Raw genomic sequence first — 23,233 nt, 5'->3', positions numbered from 1 at the left:
ACCTCAGTTTTTCTTACGTATTTCTATTCGTGCCTTTTATGTGCTTCTCTAGGATCATTTAATTAGTATAAAAAATGCAGAACCTCTTCTGATCTAATGTCTTTGTGTATGTAGTAGCTATACTATCCTTGTTCTAAGTGCGTTACAAGGCATTTGTTCTAGATAGAATTACAAACTTAAGAAATACATGGCAAGGACCATTTGCGTCTTAATAGAACCTTTGACGTAATCTGTTCATCCAAGTTCCATTTTAGAACTGAAGTCAGTAAATCTAAGGATTATAGTAGGTAAGTATTTCTATGACAAGAGAATTCAGCTGGAGTATATATATAACAGCCTAACAGAACAAGTATTTTTAGTAATCCATCAGATCTGCACAGAATTTCAGAGCATCGTAGCATTCTAGGTTTCTTGATTATTCTGTTGTTTATTTTACTACTACTTGGTGATTGGCTGTAAAAATCATTGCAGCAGATTTGTGCAAAGCAAAGTAGTAAGTCAGTCTTTGTAAGTATCCCTGAAAAAAGTTAGTCCTAAAGTCTAAGGCATGCTGAGTGCCAAAGTACTCAAAACTATTTCTTTTTTTTTTTTCTTTAAGCTAGAAATCTGTTTGTTGCTGTCTACGAGAGCTGAGGTGGAGATGTTGCTCCCAGTTTGTTGCATCATTGATAACATTAGTCAAATGTTTTGTCCAGCTATGATATCTGTATTCAGAAATCACGATGCAGGGTAGGAGTGGTATAAGTGCAGAAAACAAATAGTAATTAACTGCCAGTTAATCTTGTGAAGGAGCCCAGGAGGTAACCTGATTTTGGCCTGAGAGTACCTGAGATAGTGTTGGACTCTAAAGTCTCTGTGTGAAAGTCATGTCAAAAGCCAGTGTCCAGAAGTTAGGGAAATTCTGAATAGAAATAGAGGAATAATTGGGTTCACGTGTAAGGAAATGTAGTTCAAGCCACTTTGTAAACAATTTCCATTTTCTTTTGTGTAAAATTTGAATCTATATCGGAAGTTCAATAAACACAATTTGATTTCACCACAAATTATTCAGCTGAGTGCAAATATTACTAGATACAATCGTATGTATGGCCTTTGTTATACAAGAGGTCAGACTTAGATGATCATAATGGTCCCTTCTGGCCTTAAAAATCTGTGAATATATGAATAATTTAAAACGTGTCCTGCCGACCCTTATTCATTGAGGTAGTCATATTAAAATCCTGTGGGACTACTCATGTGAGCAAAGGTTGTGGGATCAGGCCTAAAGTGAGTAATCATTATCACTTATATTTAAATTTATTGATAAAACTATAAAATATCCACTGCAGGTAAAGGTGGGTTTCTTTAAAGTGGGAGAAGCTCGTACAGTAGTCTTGTGCTTTGGTTTGTTAAGCCAGTCATTATCAAGTAGTTTAGAAAGTTCTCTTGTTGCAGTCTCCTGAACTATTCAGTTCTTCACTGGTGCTATAGATCAATTTATAAACAATTTTCAAAATATTGTTTAAAAACTTCTAATATGTACAAAGTATCTTTGTTTTGTTTAAAAACAAAATAAAATTCAAGCGCCTAACATCATGGTAGACGTAGGCATATTAAAATTGCTGTCAACACCCCTCGGTGCACCTAACTGTCTTCCCTGCGATGACCGATGACGTGGATGTTTGCATGTACTGGAGTACTGGGAAGTACAGTCCTTTCCAAACAGCAGAACCTATTTGAAACATGATTAAAAGAAGTACCAGCAGGTAAGTGGTGTTGTCGAGGGTAGAGTTAGGAATCAATCTCAGATATGCCTTGTCTTTATATAAACAGTCATAAATAGTTAAACAATTTTTCAGTTGATTTGAGATCACTTTTAAATCAAGAGTTTAGTGGGGTGACTTAGTCACCTAGCTTAAAAATCTGAATTGCTGGTGACTGACTACTTTTGAGATCACACTACTAAACGAGCATTGATGATACTCTGTCTTGCAGCTTGTTTTTCCCTTAATATGTTTTCTATTGCTTCTTTAATGTAGCTGTACTATTTTAACAAAGTGAGGAGAAGGTTTGTTTTGTAGCTCCTAAAGCAGTCATTAATGCTGCCGTTTCCTGAGCATGTGGAGGAGGAAACAGTTCTTTGGATTCCTGCTCTTGCACCTTGTCTGCCCATACCACAGCGTATAAACGCGTTGAAAAAGTGATAAAGAAGCTAAAGCTTCACTGAAGGGGCTGTAAAGGCAAAAAGCAAGTGGGAAATAAAAGTGTATTTTTGGCATGACCTTTATTTGCTCCACACCTCACACCCCCAAGTGATGAACTGTAAGATCAGAGAATCTGTCCGTTCTTTTCAGGAGGAGGAATGTTATATTAAAATGTTGCTTCTCAATGAAGTCAGGTGGTGATTTGTTACTTCAGTAATGACGAGTATTCAGTTGTAGTCATCCGCATGGTTATGAAACCCCTCTGCCCTCTGTAGATTAGAATGTAGAATACACAACGCAGGAGGAATGCCGGTGCACGTATGAGTACTAAATGGCAGGTGTACTGAATTCCAAGTTACTAAAACATAGCAAAATAGTAGAATGCGCACGTTCTGGAAGGTAAATATTTTTAATACTTTACTACCTTGGCTGTGAAAGAAAACTGGTCTATAAGAGTTTGTATAGCTGGAACTTTGAGATTTTTACGTATTTTAATTTCCTGGTACGGCATTTTCTCATAGCCGTCATGATGAGGTCTATGTTGGCATATTTGCTATTGATTTTAGTATAACTTTTGAATAATTTTATAAATGTGTAGTGCAAAACATGTAGATTGCATGATGCCTTAACTGAATTTCCCAAATTGTTTTGTATGCATTATTCTTTGTTCTTTTTTTAATTTATTTCTTAAAGGAATGATTGGAAAGTAGCCCAAAAAAGAAGGATTTGTTAGTGATTGATAAATGAGATTAATTGATGTTCATATACTCAAATTTTTGCAGGTGTCTAGGCAGCAGCATATAACTGGTAGTAAAGAAAATTTGGAAATTATTCTGTGTTAACCCAGGGAAGTCCAAAGTTCTTAGCATTATACTTGGAAAACCAAAGTTTCGAAGTTCAGTCATCTTTGTACATATCAGCTGTCTTTGCTTCAAGTAGAAACCACTTTCCAGAGCTAGTGAAGGTTTTTACAGCTTTCAGGTTGTTGATCACTATTCTATCTAGCATACTCTCATGTTTGGAAATCATAGAATCATAGAATCATTAAGGTTGAAAAGACTTCTAAGATCACCAAGTGCAACCATCTGCCCAACACCACCACGCTTACTAAACCATATCCCGAAGTGCCACATCTACACGTTTTTTGAACCCCTCCAGCGATGGGGACTCCACCACCTCCCTGGGCAGCCTGGTCCAACACCTGACCACTCTTCCAGTAAAGAAATTTTTCATAGTATCTAATCTAGACCTCCCCTGATGCAACTTGCAGCCATTGCCTCTCGTCCTATTGCTAGTTACTTTGGAGAAGAGACCAACCCCCGCCTCACTACAACGTCCTTTCAGGTAGCTGTAGAGAGCGATAAGGTCCCCCTTTGGCCTCCTCTTCTCCAGATTGAACAGCCCCAGCTCCCCCAGCCGCTCCTCGTAAGACTTGTTCTCCAGATCCCTCCCCAGCCTCGTTGCTCTTCTCTGGACACGCTTCAGCCCCTCAATGTCCTTCTTGTAGTGACAGGCCCAAAACTGAGCACAGCACTCAAGGAGCAGCCTCATCAGTGCCGAGTACAGGGGCACGATCCCCTCCCTACTCTGCTGGCCACACCATTCCTGATCCAAGCCAGGATGCCATTGGCCTTCTTGGCCACCTGGGCACACTGCTGGCTTCTGTTCAGCCGCCTGTCGACCAACACTCCAAGGTCCTTTTCTGCTGGGCAGCTCTCCAGCCACTCCTCCTCAAGCCTGTAGTGTTGCATGGGATTGGTGTGCCCAAAGTGCAGGACCCAGCATTTGGCCTTGTTGAAACTTAGACGGTTGGCCTTGGCCCATCGATCCAGCCTGTCCAGATCCCTCTGCAGAGCCTTCCTACCCTCAAGCAGATGGACACTCCCGCCCAGCTTGGTGTCATCTGCAGGCTTACTGAGGGAGCACTCAATCACTCATCCAGATCATTGATAAAGATGTTAAACAAGAGCGGACCCAAAACTGAGCCCTGGGGAACACCACTCGTGACCGGCCGCCAGCTGGGTTTAACTCCATCCACTGCCACTCTCTGCGCTCGGCCATTCAGCCAGTTCTTTATCCAGCGAAGAGTACACCCATCCAAACCATGGGTGTAAAGTCTAGAAGTTGTGAAAATACTAATAAATTTGAAAAACTGTGTGCTCTTATAACCTTCAGTTATCCAAGGTGATTACCGGCTCCATCTCATCTCTGCAAAGTTTAATGTTGGAAAAATGCTTTCCCTGGGGGCACTAGTGTCCTCGTTGCGTAGCTTCAGTTTCTCCTTCCTTCTGCTTCAGTGAATTCTCAAATAGATAACGATGTGAGTACAAGTTGGAGAAACAGGTACTCCTGAATTTTAAAGATTGGGCAGCTGTTGCCACCTTTGGAGTAGTTTAGTTTTGTTATATTTCCCCAGCTGCAAAAAGTAGACAATACCTGTGTCACGGAGTTGTTGGGTAACTTCATTCGTGACTAGCTGTAAAGCTCTTCTGCAGCTACGCGGGGTTCTCCCCAGCAGTGGGCAGGAGCCTGGTCATAGCAATTAGAAGACTTCTGTGCGAAGGCAAATCCATGAATTCTGTCGGTTTCTGGTATTTGATAACACTGTGCTAGGTATATCCATGGCATTTTTCTTAGCAGTCATACTTAATTTTTAGGTAACAATTCTAGAAGTGTTCTTCTGTTTTCTTTTAAGCACAATAGCAAGATGAAACTGTTTTTCTCCTTACTTCTCAGGAATTACATATTTTGCTCGGTTGTTGGTTAGGATTCCCGGTCTGTAGCTTTTTTCCTGCTAAGGATGTCACTAATGGAGAATTTATGATATGGACTGACTAACTGCATTCAGTATATGCTCTAATATTCTCTTTGGTAACCAGTGCAGGAAGAAATTGAGTCTGATGTTATTCTTTCACACTTTTTAATGCTTTGAATTTCTATAGAAGACCTTGTCAGTGAAATGACTTAATTTTACAGTGAGAGATGGTAGAATTTCTGTAGTAAGGAAATGGCAGAAAAGTGATACTGAAGTGCTGCTTTGCATGAAGGCAGAGAAGTTGTTGGTGGCAAATTCTTACCTTTGCTTTTTAATGAGAAAATTCTCCTGTTGTCTTTATTAAAACTGTTTTCAACATTGCAAGTGTCTTCATATCCTTTTTCTTGAGCAAAGGATGGGACTTGATTTTTTTTTTTTTTTGATGGTATGTACTATTCATTGAACTATGGTTTTTTTGTTTGTTTCTTTGTTGTTGTTGTTTTTTTTTTTTTTTGTTCTGCTGGTTGTTTATTTATAATATCCTAGTGATTAATTTTTCCTTTAAATTCCCGTCAGTTGTGCGGGGATGCTGCTGATGTGTATATGAACATTTACACTCAGGTAGAAGAGATTACAATCTTTTAAAGCCAAAAGTAATGCGTTTGGTTTTTTTTTTCCCCCTCCCCCTGTGAAAAATGAATCTCCTATTGGGGCTGAACTACAATGCTGATTTATAAAGGTGTAACGTAGTTACGTGGGCGGGATTTGATTTTGGGTTTGGAGCTCTGGCCCTTCTCTTTTAACGTATCACATTTGCGAGGATGAATTCCAAAGGTTTGCATTATCTGGTTGTAGGAAAGATCAAATCTGGCCCAGTCTTCTTGTGAATGTGACTGAAAATCTAATTGGAATCGTGCTGTCATAAGTCTGCTATGATCATAGAGTTTGTATTTGATAAACAGAGCTCATTTTCAGATATTCTAGCTGATACTGCTTTGGACTATTTACTTGCATGTGTTTTGAAAAAGGCTGGACAGTGGATGGTGCAGAAGTGATTAACAACGCATGATCTTGCCCATTTATGTAAACAGGGTATTTCTTTTGTGAACGTGTCTTGTTAACTATCCGTTGTGGACCTTTATTGGTGCTTCTTGAATAATTTGTTTAAACTATGCAGTACAGATTCCTTATTTTAGCACTAAGACTTACAAAGGCTTCTTTTAGCAGCCTTTAATTTTGTACTTATGTATGTGACATAGCCTGTGGCTGTGATCTCTGCTGTGAATCTGCAGTTGTTTTGGGATGAAAGACGAAGGCAGCTGGAAACTCAGTAGCTACATCTAGCTGTCTACCTAGAGAAGGCCTTGATTTCAAGTTTATCTAAACAAGCTCGACTAATCCCAACTATCTAGGGGGATCCACTGTCAAAACAAGCAGCATGGCCCTAAGGCAAACACAACCATACAGAAATGAAGGCTGGGACTTCCAATACTCCGATGACTGCATACTGGAGGCTTTTTTTCCTGAAAGAGAGTAAGAGAGGTAGAATTTGCATAATGCCTTTTCATGGAAACTTTTGGAAAGCTGACAGAGGTCCAGCTTATAGCTCTGTAGCCACAATACAGAGTCTATAGGAGAATCCTTGAATGACCTAACCATATTGAAAGAAAAAATGAAAGCATCGAAGTATAGCCAAGTGAGTGTGGAAAAGAGGGCTGCTGCATTGTCTAACATCTGCTCTACTTCTCGTTAGTTTTGTTCTTTGGTATTCTATGTGGACTTTGGAGAAACCTAAGACAGCCTAACATGAATCCTATAATCTTCCTCCTGAATATTTATGTAGTGTGCCAGCCTCTAAGCTGTCCTTTGCATCTTCCTACTTCCCCCTCATTTTCATGCTCTCAAATGAGGCCAACATTTCAAAAGCTAAATAAATGTTTGTGAATGTTTATAAAAGATTTGCATAAATTTGTCCTTGTTTGACAAAGATCACTTTTTTCTTATGCCAGTTCTGAAATTTTTTAAAGGTTTCAGTGCTTGTCTTGACAACAAAGTCCTGCCTTGGAGAACAATGATTGCTGATTAAGTGGGTATGCAGTTGTAGCTGAATAGAGCGTTGGCGACGACGTCTAAAAGGGCCAGTTATCTTAAGCCAGAATTATAATATTTAACAAATGTTAACCAAAGAATATATTTAAAGTTTTGTTTCTGATGCAGTATACCTGTGCAATTGACTTATGGTGTGAGAAGTATGTGATTATCTTTTCACAGCTAATGGTTTTCACCTAATTTTTCCTAAATGTGGAAGTGAAAATATTCCTCATTTTTAGTTACTAAATGTTTAAAATATATTGCATTCAATTAGTATTCTAGCTTTCTGATATTGTCACTTCTTATCTTCACCAATTGATCAAAGTTTATGCACGTAATGGGACCTGGTTTTTAATGCTTGTTTGTATAATTTTTCAATTCTTTGTGGTTTCAGACTGGAACAATTATTCTTAGCACAGTAGCTGTAGGGTTTTTTCTAATTTTTTATTTTTGCATGTTGGCTAAAATCCATTTGTCTTAGAATAAAACTAAATCTTAATTTTGTTGCAGGGCTTATAAAGGCATTTATTGAGGAGGTCTCTTTGAAAAGCTGCTTAAATATTTAGTTCAGCTTTACTTTCAGATTTTATTTCTACTGGAAAAAAAGTAATAGTCGTTTCTGTTCTTTTGTTCTATTAGTTGAGAGGTTGAAGTTGTCATTAAGGCAAAAACTAGAGCTACTTCTCTGACACAGTTTTTATCACATCTGCTAGGCCTGTGTCCCAGGAGGAGCTGTGCAGAGCACTGAATTCAGCGTAGGCCCATTAGCTACTGGTTGTGCGTGTGTTGTAAAAGGAGCGAGACCTCGGGGAGGCTGGGAGCCTCCTCCCGTGTAATGTCCAAATCAGATTTGAAGGACTGGTGGCAGGAAAGCTTTGGCCTTGGGGTGTGAATTCTAAGAAACAGAGTCACAATTAGGTTTAAAAAATTCAGGGATTTTGAGCTTTATCTTGAAATATGTTTTTAGTAATGCAAGGAGAAAAGTTGCCCATCTGTGCACATTTTTTGTACGTTCAAAATATTGAAATGATAGCAGGCCTCAGTATGCTTAGGAAATGTTATTTATCTCATGCTCTTCCTGTTACCAGGCGTGGGTATATATATGTTGGCTTTTTTGCTTGTTTTTAAAAAACAGCATTTTCCTGGGAACAACTGGTTACCTTCAGTGAAATGATGTTATTTCATACTGGGTACCGTTCCCCTTCTGACGCCCACACTTTGGGGGTGACTTTGGTAGAAGAAAAAGCTTCCCCTAATTCAGACTTTATGATTGCTTAACAAGAGCTAATGGATTTTTAGAACACTAAGCAGGTGGATGAACTAGTGCTATAAAGTTGTATTAGAATACCAGTAGAATTTTAAAAAGTAAGAGACAGAAGTAAATTAAGATTATTTAAATTAGTGCTATTAAGCAAATTATGCTTCTGGTTTTCTCGAGTAGTATGTTCTTTTAATGAACTGATTAAAATTAATTCCTAAAATATTTTGTCCGTCGTAAAAATCCGTGATGTTCAGTACTGCTATAAGATGTAAAAAGATTTTTATGATAAAATCAATGCAAGATGAAATTTGACCTAAATATTTTAAATGAGGAATGATTTTTTTAAAAAAGAATCTGTGTTGTATCAGTTTTTTAAAAACTGGAAAAATCTTTAACATCCAGAGAAATGTCGCTTTTAAGTTTGTTGTTCTTTGCTTTCTCTGCTTTGTCGCCTTGCAAAATCTCAGCTTTTTGTTGTGGCTGTGTGACACTGGCCTCCGCGTGCAGGATACTTTCTTTTTAATTTGAGAATTAGTTTTTTATAAGATGCATGAATTGGAATGCTTCTGATTTTTCACTACACAATTACACAGCATTTGTTAATTGATAAGATTAATCTGTAATGATAACTTTAGGAAAATTTGATGTAAGATAATATTAACTACAAATTAAGCTTCAAATGTTCAGAACACAAGATGTATTGATCCCTCTGTATTACTCATAGCTGTGTTCAAGATAGTGGTTGACTATTTTTGTGCTGGCATTGCTTTATTACATTTATATTTTTTAAATAAAATTTTGAAACCTGAGTAGCTTTTCTCACCCATTGTAAGTCATTGCTTTGTAAAATGTTTAAAGTAGTTACCAAAACTTGTTCCTGAGGTGCTTCTGGTTGTGCAGGAAGATGTTCCCTTTCCTAGGAGAAAGTGTATGAATTTCTGACCAACTCTGCACAGCTAACAGAATTGATGGTGTTCTGGATTGTTCTGTACTGTTTCTTTCACCACCCTTTGGGTTTTGCACAGAGTTGTTGCCAGGTATAAGTTGATTATTTGGGTGCACTCTCAACTGCTTTGAATTCTTAAACCTGTTGTTCCATTGCAGTGCATGATTTAATTAATTGTTAGGTTAAGATTATTCGGATAGATGAATGAAATATAACAGCAGTTTGCAATTTTGTGGCTATAAGGTAGAATAATGTACAACCCAGTTTTCAAAACAATTGCATAATATTTTGCTTCAGTTAATGTCTTAGCACTCTTTCATGCTGAATTAACATTTTTGCTGTGTTTAAATTTGCTGTTGCTTCTGAGCAGAAATAAAATCCTCTCTAGCTGGTTGCTGCTCAGGTGGGGATCCTGCTGCCTGTTCCCGCTTCCCCGGACGCGAAGCGGCTGGCGGTCAGTGTGCTCCTCTGAGCCCTTGCAGCTCTCTGCTATCTCCTCTGCCTCCATCACTCTGTTGATGTGTTCTTCAAACTCTCTTGGTGTCCCTCCGTGCAGAGAGGATGGATTTCATGTTTGTGTCATAGATTCAGATGGTATTTCAAGCTGGATAAGATGAAAACTGTTGGTGTTTCCACCCTCTCTCTTTAGCGTTTCCCTCTCAGCAGCCTCACCTGTACTGCACCTATGCTTTAAGGTCGAGGAAAGAAAACAGCGTTCAGCTTTTTCATTGCTGAGTCAGCTCTTCTCTCTGTGGAAGACTCATCTTATTTGCAGTGCTCCATTCTCTTGTAATATTTGAATTGCCCTCCTGTGAAAACATATGTACTTTCTGAACCACAGTTGTGGGGGATTGGGGTTGGTTTTTTGGGGGCGGCCCCCCCCCATCCACAGCTGAAGGTCTTGTCTGTACTCCGAGGGGTCTTTTCAGCTTCATCTTGTTTTTCCTCAGGCTTCCCAATAGGTTTCCAAATACAGGTCCCCAGCCTGTTGGTTTTTGTGGTGTATTGTTTCCCTTCTCTGACTCACACTTAATATTTGAGTGTCTTGCCTTAATCATTTGTCATTTTTCACAGATCTCTGCCTGTATTTTAATTTCTTTTCTCTCCAACTTCTGCTTAGACTTCTTGTTCCACTTTGAATGTCTGTTGCATCGCCTATCTTTCTAAGAGTAGATTGTTTGCAACAGTCTGCTGTTCTTACATTAGACCATCCGTCTGCATATCGTTTTATCGGTGAGGTTTATTTAATTGTAGCTGGAACACCGGATATTTATTACTGATGTTCATTTGAACAGGAGAAATAAAGTGATCCTGTATATTTAAGAGGCTCTGGAGTTGTTCCGTTGACTTGGAAGTGGGAGCATACGGTGAAAGGTTTAAAAATAAAAAAGACTTAAGATACAGTTTGCATATTAAATTCACGAGTGAAGAAGCAAAACTTTTCAGCGGTGTTGAGCTTTCTTTACTATTTCATCTCAATATATAGACAATTTGGGACATAGGCCGAGTGTGTATTGTGTGTATTTAACAACCGTGCTTTCCATACGCTTTTCAAGTATCTCTTGTGCGTGTGCGTGCAGGAAATCCGTTTAGAGACTGCCTCACCTTCATAAATTGCGATGTGACACAAAAGGCCTGAACGCCGTATTCCTGCCTCATTTATTTTGAAAACTTTGCTACTGAAACCAAACTTAATCAATGAGCTCTGTGTTGTCTCCGATAAGTTATGTACTGGCTTTATTGATTGGGAAGGATTTTAGAAAACCCATGTGGGGTTTATAATGTCAGCAGTGTTTTGATTATGAAAAGAGTTGGAACCTTGGGAGAAGGAGCCAGGTGGTGTATGTCCTAAAGCCACCGGTGACACGGCTGGGCTGAGGCCCCAGGGGACATGGTTCATGCCCTGCACTTTAACTGTGGTGACTGGCTGCTATAGATGCACTTTTTGCTCATTAAAATGTTAAAAATCAAACTGCATGTAAAAAGATTTGTGAAAATATAAACTTGGGGATTGATCCAGCAAACCGGCGTGTGGTACCCTAGAGATGCTGCTTTCAGCTGCTGGGTAATTTACGCTGATCAGCTGTATGTCCTGGATTGTTTGGGGCTTTTTTTTTCCCGTTTTCTTCTTTTTAGGGTGTTTTGCTTTAGAGGCATTTATGTAGGTTTTTCTTTAATAGAATAGGCATAGGGGAATAAAATAAAACAGGCTATTGATACAACCTCTGTGTTTCATGTCAGATAAAAACATAAAAAGTATTATAGGATGCTGACATGGGGGGTTTCTAGGTTTGGTTTTGTTACAGTTTTGATTGGAAATCGTAAAGAAATGATTTCTCTAGACCATAAGTAACCACCCACGTGAAGAGCTCTGGTAGGAAGTTGTGTGTTGTGTAGGCATTGCGAATCTTCCAACTGAGCAGTATTTAAAGGAGGAAAAAAAAAAAAGAAAGAAAGAAAAAAAGAAAAAAAAGCATTACACTTATAGTAATGAGCCTGCAACTTGAGCAGAAATTGAATAGTTCTCCGTGCAAAAGATCAGCAGTTTTGCTAATTGAAAGCTAATCCTGTATGTGTTTTTTTTCAAAATAGTTAAAATTTTAAAATATATTTGTAGTTAACCTGTACTAGTCTCAATTTTTTAGTTGTAAATCAAGTCGGATAAGTATTAGTGTTTAACGAATGTCAAATTATGTCCAATAACATTATAAAAGCCACATAATATTACTGTAAAATCTGTCTTTAAAACATGAGTCAGTGTATAGTGGTACAGATTCAATATATTGCCTCTTTAAGTGAAAATTTCATTTTTTGTTTTTAGAAAGCTATAAATATCAAGAAACAAGTACAAACGAAGTTCTGAGTAATACATTATTCTATAATAACACAACGCTGATGAGATGCGAAAGTGTTTTATTATGTGAATGTTTTTGCTTGCAGTTACAGTAATTATTAAAATAATCAGAAAAATGGAGAAAAATATCTTTTGCCATTTTGAGGTGACTGACATTTTTATTTCAGAATTCTCTGTGGCAGCTACATGGCTTTGTTTCTGAAAAATAGATGTACAGTCATTATTTTAAGGACAATTTGTATTGATAAGGCAAATAAAAATATGCGCACTTTACTCCTGCAATTACAATTTTGACAATTTTTAAAGTTCTGGGGTTTGGGTTTTTTTTAACATGTTATGCATTGAGATTTCAGTTGTGGGTAAAGGACAACCGTGCAATAGTTGAAAATTTGTCAAGCTGTAGTTTTTGTGCATAAGCAGAGTTGCTCAGCAGCCGGTCGATCCTTGCGAAAGTCGGTGAGATTCTGCACAAGGGTGAACCCAATCATGTTAATGGAGGGCTGTACTATCAAGGCATTGTTTTATATGAAAATATGTGTTTTTGCAGAGTTTACTCTGAAATCTGTATAGCTCCTTTCCAAGTTTCCTGCTGAAAATGAAAATAGGATGCTTCTTTGCTTTACATGGCATTCTTCAATAGATCTTTTCTTGTTCTTTAAGAAAAGGAGGTTGTTAAATAATCTATCAATAAACTGTCAAGAAGTCAAAGTTTCCATATCTTTTTCTGCCTGAAATCTTAAGAACTTGCCACATTTTAGTTGTCAAGAAACCTCCAAAGAAGAGTCTATGAGCAGTTGAGCCTGAAACCATTGCTAAGAATGGGATGTGCTTACTTGAATTATGTAGGAGGAACACGGTCCTGCAAGGGAGTCAATATGTTTTCTGCTTCACTGAATAGGTTATTAGATTGATGTCGTTTATTTGTTGAATGATGGCACTGGTTTTAGAAATAAATGAAGTGGGAGGCATGAATTTAGTTATTGATGATAATTTATTACTATTGGTCAGAAAAGTGTTGAATTTATCAGAGGGTTTGTCATTCAGTCAGGGTTATCTTGTTTCAGCTGAAAGCAAAAATATAGTTTACATTTCAAGTCTTGAAATATTTAAGCCTGCAGGAGAATGAACGGTGAGTTGGCTGCTAGTAAAGGTCTGCAAACTGGGTAGACCTTTGTGGCGGGTTGTGGATTAGGGAATTAGAATTTTGAACATTATAGAACAATAGAATGTAAATGGATTACTTTTGTCTATGAACACAACTGTTTTGGGACTAAAATGTTTCTGGTTTTGCCTCTTTAATGACTGTATTTGTTTACAGTTGTAAAGTTGAAAATGATTAATTTCTCTGCTGATCATGTTTTCAGTTTGCGTATTCATGCTTTTTATTCGATACCGTGCAAAGGCTGTGCTTGAAAGTTCCTCTGTTTGTGGTGCTGTTTTGCAACATTTAGAAAACAGTTTGTAGGTTAAACAATTTGTATTAATTTTAATATGCATTTTTCAGTCGGTCTTTTAACACTCAAATTTTCTTTCTACTAGCAGTAGGCAACGTTAAACATTCCTGCTATGAGACCTATTGGTTTTATCTTTTGTTATTTATCTTGCTGATGTTAGGAAGTGTTCCCTAATCCCCCAGACCTCTGTTCCTAGGTAACAGTCAAAAGCTGTGCCAGCAGAAGTGGTCCTGCCAGGCCAAACCCATGTGGTTTGGTGTTATTCACTGTGATCCATATGGTCAGGGTAGAGACTGTCCCTAGAGAGGTGTTAACACTCAACAACCCAACCTCCTCCTGCTCTGTGGAGAATTGCTGGATGGCTCCTGCTGCCTGCCCATGTGTGAATCTTGATTAATTTTTCATTTTTAATGAAGTTTGATCATGTTTATTATTTCACATGATTGACTGCCTGGTACTGCTTCCATGTAATTGATAAAGCTCATATTTCTTCATCTGTCTCTCATTTCTTCGGGGCAAAGTTGTGAAATTGTGTGATGTGGTTAATATTAGATTTATTGGTCCCAATAGATGTATAAATTATCTCTTTTTCTCTCCACAGGAAGTTCTACAGACTTTGACCAAGTTTTGTTTCCCCTTCTATGTGGACAGGTAGTGTTAGCTTTTCAAACTTTACAAGAAAATAAGCTTGTCAATAAAACCACTGTAGAAAATAAAAACCATACCATTCTTAATGTTCTGTCTACTTGACTGTGATTTAAAGCACCCAAGTGCAAATTATAGTCTTAGAATCACTTTTTCCTGGGGTTTTTATGGGCACCATCAAAAAAAAAAACCACTTTTAAAAGTTTGAGCTGTTCAGTGGCAGCAGTAAGAGTGCATTTTCTTTTACTTCTGTGTAATGCGTGGATGTGAAAATGCTTCGGTAGTAATTGTCAAATACGCGTATTTATATCAAAGCTTTGTGTGCATATGTGTTTCTTAATTGTCATAATTTGGGCAGAATAATGAATAAAGTGCTTTACATTTAAAGGCCTCGATCTTGCTGGAATGCTGGTGCTTCACGTGGTGGCTACTTGATGTGGCTCCTAATTTTCTGGGAAAAATTTTTAAGTTACAGTGGATTTGACAGGAACTGAGAATATGTAATTCTTGTAATTTAGAAAACTGCAGAACTCTTCTAGTTTTTAGTTTTGCTTTTACTGTGAGTTATTCTTGATGGCCTCATGAAACGAACAAGCATTGAAATTTTGAAGGGATGCACCACTGCTCACATCGTCAACGAGCATCATTTAATTGGTTAGAAACACTTGTCTTAGGTCAACTAACACACTGGTTTTGATTGATGAAATTGACCTTAACTGTGATTAAACTGCTAGAAATCTTGTTCTCATTTATAGTGAAATCTGTGATATTTACAGTAGAAATTGATTTTCTTTATAAATCAACATCCATTTCTAATATCACTTCTTGTTTGAGCCATTATTCGATTTAAAAAAAAAATATTTTTTGTTGTTTTTTTTCTCCAACCCATAGGCCAGCTGGTATTTCATAGTTATCTTGAAATACTGTTCACTAGTCTCGATGAATGGAGGTGAAATCTCACTGTGCTTTCCTGGAGACAGGAGTCCCCAGGATAAAGCCACTGCCTCACTCTGTCCTCCGATGCAGCAATCTGGGGTTGAGGAGCTGGAAGCCTGAAGGGATGGTGCAGGCGATGAGCTCTTCCAACCCTCCGGCTGCTTCCTGCAGGTCAGCGTTGAGAGGCGTTGGTGAGGCACTGCTGGAGATGGCTATTACTGCCAGTGCCTCTGCTGTACCTGATTCGGGCGTAAAAAGAGAATTTGAATATCCTGGGCTGTCAACATGAGCTACTTAACCACTGCTTGTTGACTCAAATGACCTTTAAAAGCCACAAACACTACTTAGAATTTAGAATAATTTTTTTGCTGATCATCCTTTTCCTAAGGGGGGGGGGGAAAGGGGAATTACATGTATATTTTTTTCTCCTGTATGTGTTTCTACTAGAAATATTTATGCTTACTATGAGTAGGTTTATTGTATCTAGGGGTTTTGTTTATTTTGTTGTTTTTTGTTTTTCCCCAGCAGTATAACATTTTGAAAGATTAGAACACTGAAAACCCATATGGGGTGCAAATGAGAACATAATGAAAAGTGATTCCCATTTCTGGATTCACTCGTTTGACTGCATATCACAGACTGTCACTGTAAAGACTATAAGCCAACCATTTTGAACATAAAGGAGAGATTGTAACCCATAGCATACTTAATAATTGAAAATTAAGAGTGGACTTTCAATACTCCAGAAAGTAGAGGATGTCCCAAGTTAAGGGTGTGGCAGCTGGAAGAGATGCATGTGCTACTGTTCTTCTTGATGTAAAAAGACACACACACACGCATAGTTGTGTGCATAGGTATATATATAAATAAATACTTGTTCTAATCCTCTGTGATGTAAATTTGACTTGGCTTTGAACTGCGTCTGGTAATGAACCTGTCAGTTACAGCAAGAAGGTAAACAGTCGTATCACTGAATGCAAATGAATTTAATGTGACCATGATAAAGAGAAAAATACAGTGCATCTTAAGTTCAAAATGTTCTTCATCTTTTAGCTACTTCCAAGTGTAGAACCGGTCAAATACCTGTTCTTAGAGGCTGTTTCTGGAACTCAGCAAGTGGCAAATTTGCACAAGTTCGTCTTTTCTTTCCCTATTTACTGTTAACCAACTACTGCGTATTTGTTGATATATTTCTTATGTTGCATTTAAAATAATGTTATTTGAAGTAGTGAGTAGGTAGCCCCATAATGAAATTACTAGCAACAATGCTTCAATATTCCCCTCAGTCTTCTCAGTAAAGACTTTTCCTACTTTGAGATGAACAGATTGCTTCTAGAAGCAATACTGTTTTCAGTTATGTGTCAGAAAGGTCCGTACAGTCACGTCTAACAGAGTTGACTAGCACTCTCTAGTGGGACTTTATCCCTCTGTATGTGCCTGAAAAGTGGTATGGTGGAGCAGATCTCCTGTTACTCTAATTCTTAGTCCTCAGGGTCAGGTGGGTTTTTTTTAATACATATTGTTTTGTTCATTCTGAAAACAGAAGAGAGAAACACTGAAGCGGTTTCAGTAAAGGCCTTCCAAATACTTAGGTACTATTCCTGGTTAACTAGGTTGTCTTGTGGTTAGCCGTGAGAATTTTGCATTAGAATCTCTCTGAAACATAGAGAGGTTTTAAAATTATTAATTTGAATAGAATGGTGGAGATACTGGCTTGTTGTTCAAATAACTTAGGAACACGGGATAATACCTTATGTTGGAATAATGCTGTGTGTAGGACGTCTCTTCAGGATCTGTAGAAAAATGATCAGTGTGAATTATGATGAAGAGATACTGCTACAAATGATCAGAAATGCAAAGTCACTGAGGAATAGATGCTACTCTGCTTTTCACCGACTCAGAGCGCAAAGTAGCATTGGCAGTCATAGAACTTAGGTTTTCAAGTCCTTCTAGGATCGTGTCCCCAATTCATACCCTGTTTGTGAGGACTTAGGGAAATTTAATTTATCTATGTATATTTTTAAGAATCACTCTTCATCTGTCCTCTTCCCTCCAACCCTAACTTCCATCTGCCCATTTAGAGAAGATTTATAGCACTTCCGTGCTGTTAGGCTTTAAATAGACTGTCTTCCCATTTCAAAACAGAGCTATGAATTTGAAGTATGGATATTAAGATGTTTAAGGTTAAGATTAAGGTCAAGGAAGGTGGTTCTCTCCCTCTAGTTCGCTCTCATCAGATCCCACCTGGAGTAATGCGTTCAGCTCTGGGGATCCCAACATAAGAAGGACGTGGACCTGTTGGAGTGGGTCCGGAGGAGGGCCATGGAGATGATCCAAGGGCTAGAGCACCTCACCTCTGAAGACAGACTGAGAGAGCTGGGGCTGTTCAGCCTGTAGAAGAGAAGGCTTTGGGGAGACCTTATAGCAGCCTTCCAGTACCTGAAGGGGCCTACAAGAAAGCTGGAGAGGGACTTTTTGCAAGGGTGTGAAGTGGTAGGACAAGGGGTAATGGCTTTGATCTGAAAGAGGGAAGATTTAGATCAGGTACAAGGAAGAAATTCTTTACTATGAGGGCGGTGAAGCCCTGGAACAGGTTGCCCTGAGAAGCTGTGGATGCCCCTCCCCTGGAAGCGTTCAAGGCCAGGTTGGACCGGGCTTTGAGCAACCTGGTCTGGTGGACGGTGTCCCTGGCCATGGGAGGGGGGCTGGAACAAGATGATCTGTAAGGTCCCTTCCAACAAAAACCGTTCTGTGATTCTATCTTGGGAAAAGCACTTCTTACGTTGGGAAGTTTATCCTTCCGTGTGAAGAACTGACAACTGAAACTTGAGCAAGACCCATCAGGCATATTTAGTTTCTGCAGAGCATGTAAATGCAAGAATCTTTAGGTTTACTTTGGAGGAATTTACCAACTTACACAATTGTTTATTAAACAAGCTTCTCCCTGCTGCAAATGAATGTGGTTTTTTTTTCCTGCTGTTCCATAATTTTAATTGTCAGCTAGAATGCTGTTTCTCACACACACTCTGCTCTCAACCTTGTTAAAATTAAGCATATAATCCCCTTTTAAAACACCATACTAAAATCACCATAGTAACATTACATCGAAGCTTTACAGATAAAACACAACACCAGTAAGGGATTTTTTTGGTGTCCCCAAGCAGCTCAGTACGGTTTATGGAAATGGCTGCTCTGCTGACATTTAGAATTCGATAGGATGATAGTACTTACACTGCCTAATTCTCGGACTACTGAAGTACTTTTAAATATCTGTCTTTTTGTTCATCTGTGAATTTGGAGCACTTTTTCGTCTTCGTCGCTGCACGTTTCTCCTTCCCTGTTTGGAATCCACTAAAGGATTCTTCTTTCTAAGCTGGACAGTGACATCCTCCCAATCCAGAGCCAACTTTTATTTCTGAAAGTCTATTTTTCTTTTTCTCTCTGGGCACTGAGTGTATAATCTCTCACATAAATTGTTCAATGCATTGTATCTGGCAGCAGAGAAGAGAGTATTTGCTTGCTTTTAAGGCTTCTGACTGTTAGCTAAATGGCCTTGAATTTAAGGGGTTTTGTTGTTGCTTTTGGTAGGGCTGGCTAGTAAAGCTACACATGTTCGTGCTAGTCAGTTTTCTCAGTTCTCAGTAAACCCCCCAAAAATAGAAAATAACCTGAAAGAAGTGTTAATTTTATATCGTTATGAGGTCTCAAATAGATCTAAAATTGGAATGAAAAGTCCTCTAATAATTATATTAGTCCCAGCTTCACCACTAAACGTCAAAATTTCTGTTAAACAGTAAAACTACATCCCCACAGACTGGGAGGTGAATTGGGCTTGGTTTATATGGATTCACCATCACTGTACAAAAGCATTTCATTTACTTCAGGCAAATGTGGTAATATCTCAAGAATGTCTTTCACTTTGTTAATAAATAGCATTCAGAAAGTGCCGGGCTTTAAATGTAAAGCATCTTATTTTGATCTTACCTTACCATTTTGAGCATCACCTATTAGTGGTGAAATACAGAGGTGAATTATAGCATTTTTAAAGACCTGGGATTTAGGGGTTTTTTTGTTTGTTTGGGTGGTTCTTGTTTTTTTGTGTTGTTGTGTTTTTGATTTTTATTTTCGTGGTGGTTGTTGTTGGTTGTGTTTTTTTTGTTTGGTTTTCCAAAACTGTGTTTTTTCCAATTTGGGCAAATTTTCCTGTAGTGATGCTTTCCACTATGGTCTGAATGGGAGCTGACATCTCAGAGTGTTTTTAGTTCACTTGTGCTATTCTTGAAGAGCCATTAAGATCTTACAGGTGAAGCAAATGACTCCTAGTTTTGAAAAATCATATAAAAGCCCTACAAAATTATTTTTATAGTCATGTCTGGCTTTAGCACAGTGTACTTTTGAGTCTAGTTTGTCTTTTCTTCCTTTGCACACTATTTTAGTCTTTCTTTTAACTGATTGTCTGGCTGCTAGAGTAAAGGAGAGTCATCTGGTATGGTTTCAGTTGCGGAACATTTTGGAATGCTGTACCTGGCATACTTGTAAGATTGGTAGATGGATAATAAAACTTCTGTAAGTCAATATCCAAGTGCTGAAGAGGCTTAGCATGTTATTAAACATTGTCTTGCTCTTGGAGTAAACCAATTCTCAAATGAAGAGTAATAAAGGAATATTTTGGGTTATATGAGAGCATATGGGTTTGGTTTGTATGGTGTGTACTGCATTGAAGATGGTTGATAGTCATAACCATTTTCACTTAAAGATAAACCCAATTTTAGTATCATCCCACACCTAAAAAATGGACCCCCCCTCCCCACCTCCTCCTCCCTCACTGAGCAACTAGTGTAGTGAAGTTCCTAAAGGGTGTAGACTCTCAAAGTTAATTTCTCAGAAAAATTCTGCTGAAAGAGGAAGTGTTACAGGTTCAATGACATAGACTTTTCACACAGAGTTTGCTCAGCATTAATTTTTTCCTCTTACTCTTATTTTCAGCCATGCAGTTAACCAAGTTGGGCAGAACTTTACATTTGTGCTTACAGACATTGACAGCAAACAGAGGTTTGGATTCTGTCGCTTATCTTCTGGAGCCAAGAGCTGCTTCTGTATCTTAAGGTAGGTCTGTGGTTTGGCTTTTGGCTGACTCTAGGAAACAGTGTTTGACTCTGCTGGGTTGTACTGCAATTATAGTTTCCAGCTGTTCGAAATTATTTTCCTATCTAGTCCTCGAAGTCACTGCTCTTCTGCAGAAGTGATGCAAAATATCTTGTGCTTTGAGTTTCTCTGTAGATAACTGTATTTGTTTGTAGTCAATGTTCTCGAGTTAACAATGTGGAGAAAAAAAAAAGGTCTCTTTGCAGTAATTGGATATGACATAGCACGGTGGCAGCTGTTATCTTTCGCTGTCACAACTGATCTTGTGAAGACATTTTGTGGACGTTTGTATATGCAAGTTTTATTAACAAAGCATATGTTGGTAACTGAGAGAATGTCACTGATGCTCTCCACATCCTAAAAGTTTGTATGTATGAACTTTACTCTGTCCTATTGAGGGTTTTGTGAAGTTTGTCATAATAAAGACTGTTAGTGCAAGTTGGAAGGCAACCCGTTTCACATAAAATGTGCAGAGAGGCTCTATCGGAGTAGTTCTCGATGACCTCCCACAGACATGCTGGAATACAGTCTGTGATTTTCTGTTTATACTGGCTGCAAGAAACGATGCAAGTAAAATCAGTTTTAATATTTACCAGTTCCATTAAGAACTTCTATGAATTGAAGTTTTCCACATGATGTGCAGCCTGCCTTGTTTTAAACAAATTTAACAATGGTCTGTCTTCTGCTCTCTGCTTTTTCCATGTTCGTGAGAAACTGGAAGTTTTGGAGCAATGGCCCAGGTAAAGACAGCTCAGTTAACTGTATGCACAGCCAGCTAGGGGACTGAGCAATTGCCCAAGCAATCACAAGTGAGGACAGTTTCATCTGTGAGCAGTTGTAGACATCTGCCTCGGCTGTCTCTGGTTTGATTTTCATGTGAGAGAATCCAGTGTAAGAACAAGAAGAACTTGTCTGCATCCTACGAGTACTGTGTTGCAGGTGACAGAATGGGACCTTCTGCATATCTGGTATTGAATGTGACCCCTCTGGAGAATTTCAGGGATGATGTTGCAAAATATAAGAGCACTTATCAAGTACGAGGACACTTCTCATTTCATTGGGTTGCATGCAGCAATGCCATGGAATAGATTTTGCATGATGTATGTATTTGAAGTGAATATGTCTGTGCCATTTGTGCTGGCACGAGGCTGGGGAAGATACCGAGTGTTTGTTGCTGTGTACTTCAGCGTTATACTGATGGCAGTGATCCGCTAACTAGGCCTTCACTGAAGAAGCTTAATATTTGGAGAAATTATTGTGAAATCTACCAAAATTACGAATCACTTGTGTGGGAGGCAGGGTGACAGGTGTTTTCTCAGTATCTTCCTTCGTTCTTTGTTTTCTCTAGCAGACATTTCAACTCCCATTAGCTATGGCAGTCCAGCAGTACGGACCGTGTACTGAAGGCAGGAAGGTGTTTCCCTAGCTGGCTCCCCGGAGCTGCCACCCTGTGTAGCTGGGGTGCTGATGCACTCTCCTGTGGGAAGAGTCTGGTTACATAAGGTAACTTGTCCTGATTAATGACAAATTAAAGGGGAAACACACTTTGAAAGAAAATCTGAATGAGGGGTAGTATGAGTCCCTTCTTGATCTCTCCTGGATAAGAGTTCTTTGCTGTCAGCTCCCTTATGTTGAGTGAATGCCAAGAAGAAATGGAGGAGTTATGTTGTAGTTAAATGCCTTCTGCTTCAACTCAGAACCAAAAAAAAAAAAAGGAATTTTAGTGCAGTTGCAGCAGTGGCTGAATTGGCACTCTCAGCTTCATTCCTGTTGCTTCTTTCTCCTGTGAACTAAAGAGAAAATGAAAGTTGATCATTAATGCAAATGAATGTAAGTTTTGGAGCATAATAAAGAACAGGGATCAACTTTACACAGCATTACATGTGCTCTATTCCCAGGACTGCAGCACCCATTGTTAAAGTGAATCTTCTCGGTGTCCTTCATGAATTAAAGGATGCTGCGTGGTAAATCAGTGGCTTGAAACATGCTGAAGAATGCGAGAATGATGCGAGAAAGCAAATGGGGGTGAAAAGAATGTTTGTTTGTTTGTTTATTTTTATTAAATTACAGGTTGGATGGCAGCAAGCTTGAAGTATTCCTTGCTACACTCAGTGATAGTATAAGAATCAAGTGATATTGTTTATTACTAGAGGTGACATTCACATGTTTATCAGTCAGAGATTTTATGGGTCTGGCCATACTAAAATGGTTTGGAGGTGGAAAATCATCACATGTTTAGATTCGTTATTGAAGAGGAACAGGAGAAAAAGGAAATTCTTTTCACTTAGCCAGTGCTTTAAAAAACTTCTGCACAGGTCTGGAAGCAAAGTTTAAAGCTGGAACAGTACTCGGAAGGCCAGAAGGCAAGGTCTGACTTTGAGTTTTAAAGAGACCTAGAGGCTTTTTCACATGGATGCGAAGTACAGTGAGGCAGTTCTTGGGGTTCAGTAGCCGTAAAGTTATCCCCATGGATGTAGCTCCTGTGGCCTGCAGACAGGCAATTCCGTTTTGCAGAGTAACTCTTTTGGCTGTTTTAACCAGTGCTGTTTAGAAATCTGCTTTCTGGAGAGTTCTCATAGTTTTGTTCCTGCTGTATGCGGGATAGGATGTGATAGCATCACACGGATTTCTGGAAATATTTGATGAAGTTTAAAAACTGCATCTTCGAGGTGTTCTGTGATTATCTCTTAATGTAGAACCACTGAGTCTGTCTCTGTTACTCCGTTTCCTTTTTTCTTCACTTGATTTCTAGCTAATCAGGAAGCTGCCATGGCCAAACCCTGTAGGTGAGGCAGAGCTGCCGAGCGCTCGGTAGCAGGGGTGGCTCCTTTCTGCCTTTCAGACAGCAGAGGGCGGACAGCAGCACGAAACCAGTGCCGGAGATGGTCTGCTGGGGGTTGGAGGTTCTCAGCAGCAAAGGGAGTTTAAAAACCCCACAAGCTCCTCTACCACTCATCAGAATC

At 38.8% G+C, this 23,233-nt stretch overlaps 1 protein-coding gene across 6 annotated transcripts in view; it reads left to right on the top strand.

Moving 5' to 3' along the window:
- DENND1A (DENN domain containing 1A) overlaps positions 1–23,233 on the top strand; it is a 214,664-nt gene that overhangs the window by 42,501 nt on the left and 148,930 nt on the right. For all 6 annotated transcript variants that reach the window (XM_075439183.1, XM_075439180.1, XM_075439182.1 and 3 more), the window contains exons 4-5: positions 14,146–14,195; positions 20,112–20,231. In XM_075439183.1, the coding sequence (XP_075295298.1) occupies positions 14,146–14,195; positions 20,112–20,231 (170 nt within the window). The remainder of the gene's footprint in view (positions 1–14,145; positions 14,196–20,111; positions 20,232–23,233) is intronic.

Source organism: Opisthocomus hoazin, chromosome 19 (genome assembly GCF_030867145.1).
Source record: "Opisthocomus hoazin isolate bOpiHoa1 chromosome 19, bOpiHoa1.hap1, whole genome shotgun sequence".
NCBI lineage: Eukaryota > Metazoa > Chordata > Aves > Opisthocomiformes > Opisthocomidae > Opisthocomus > Opisthocomus hoazin.
Note: the sequence above shows the minus strand (reverse complement) of the source record. Positions and strands in the feature narration are given on the sequence as shown.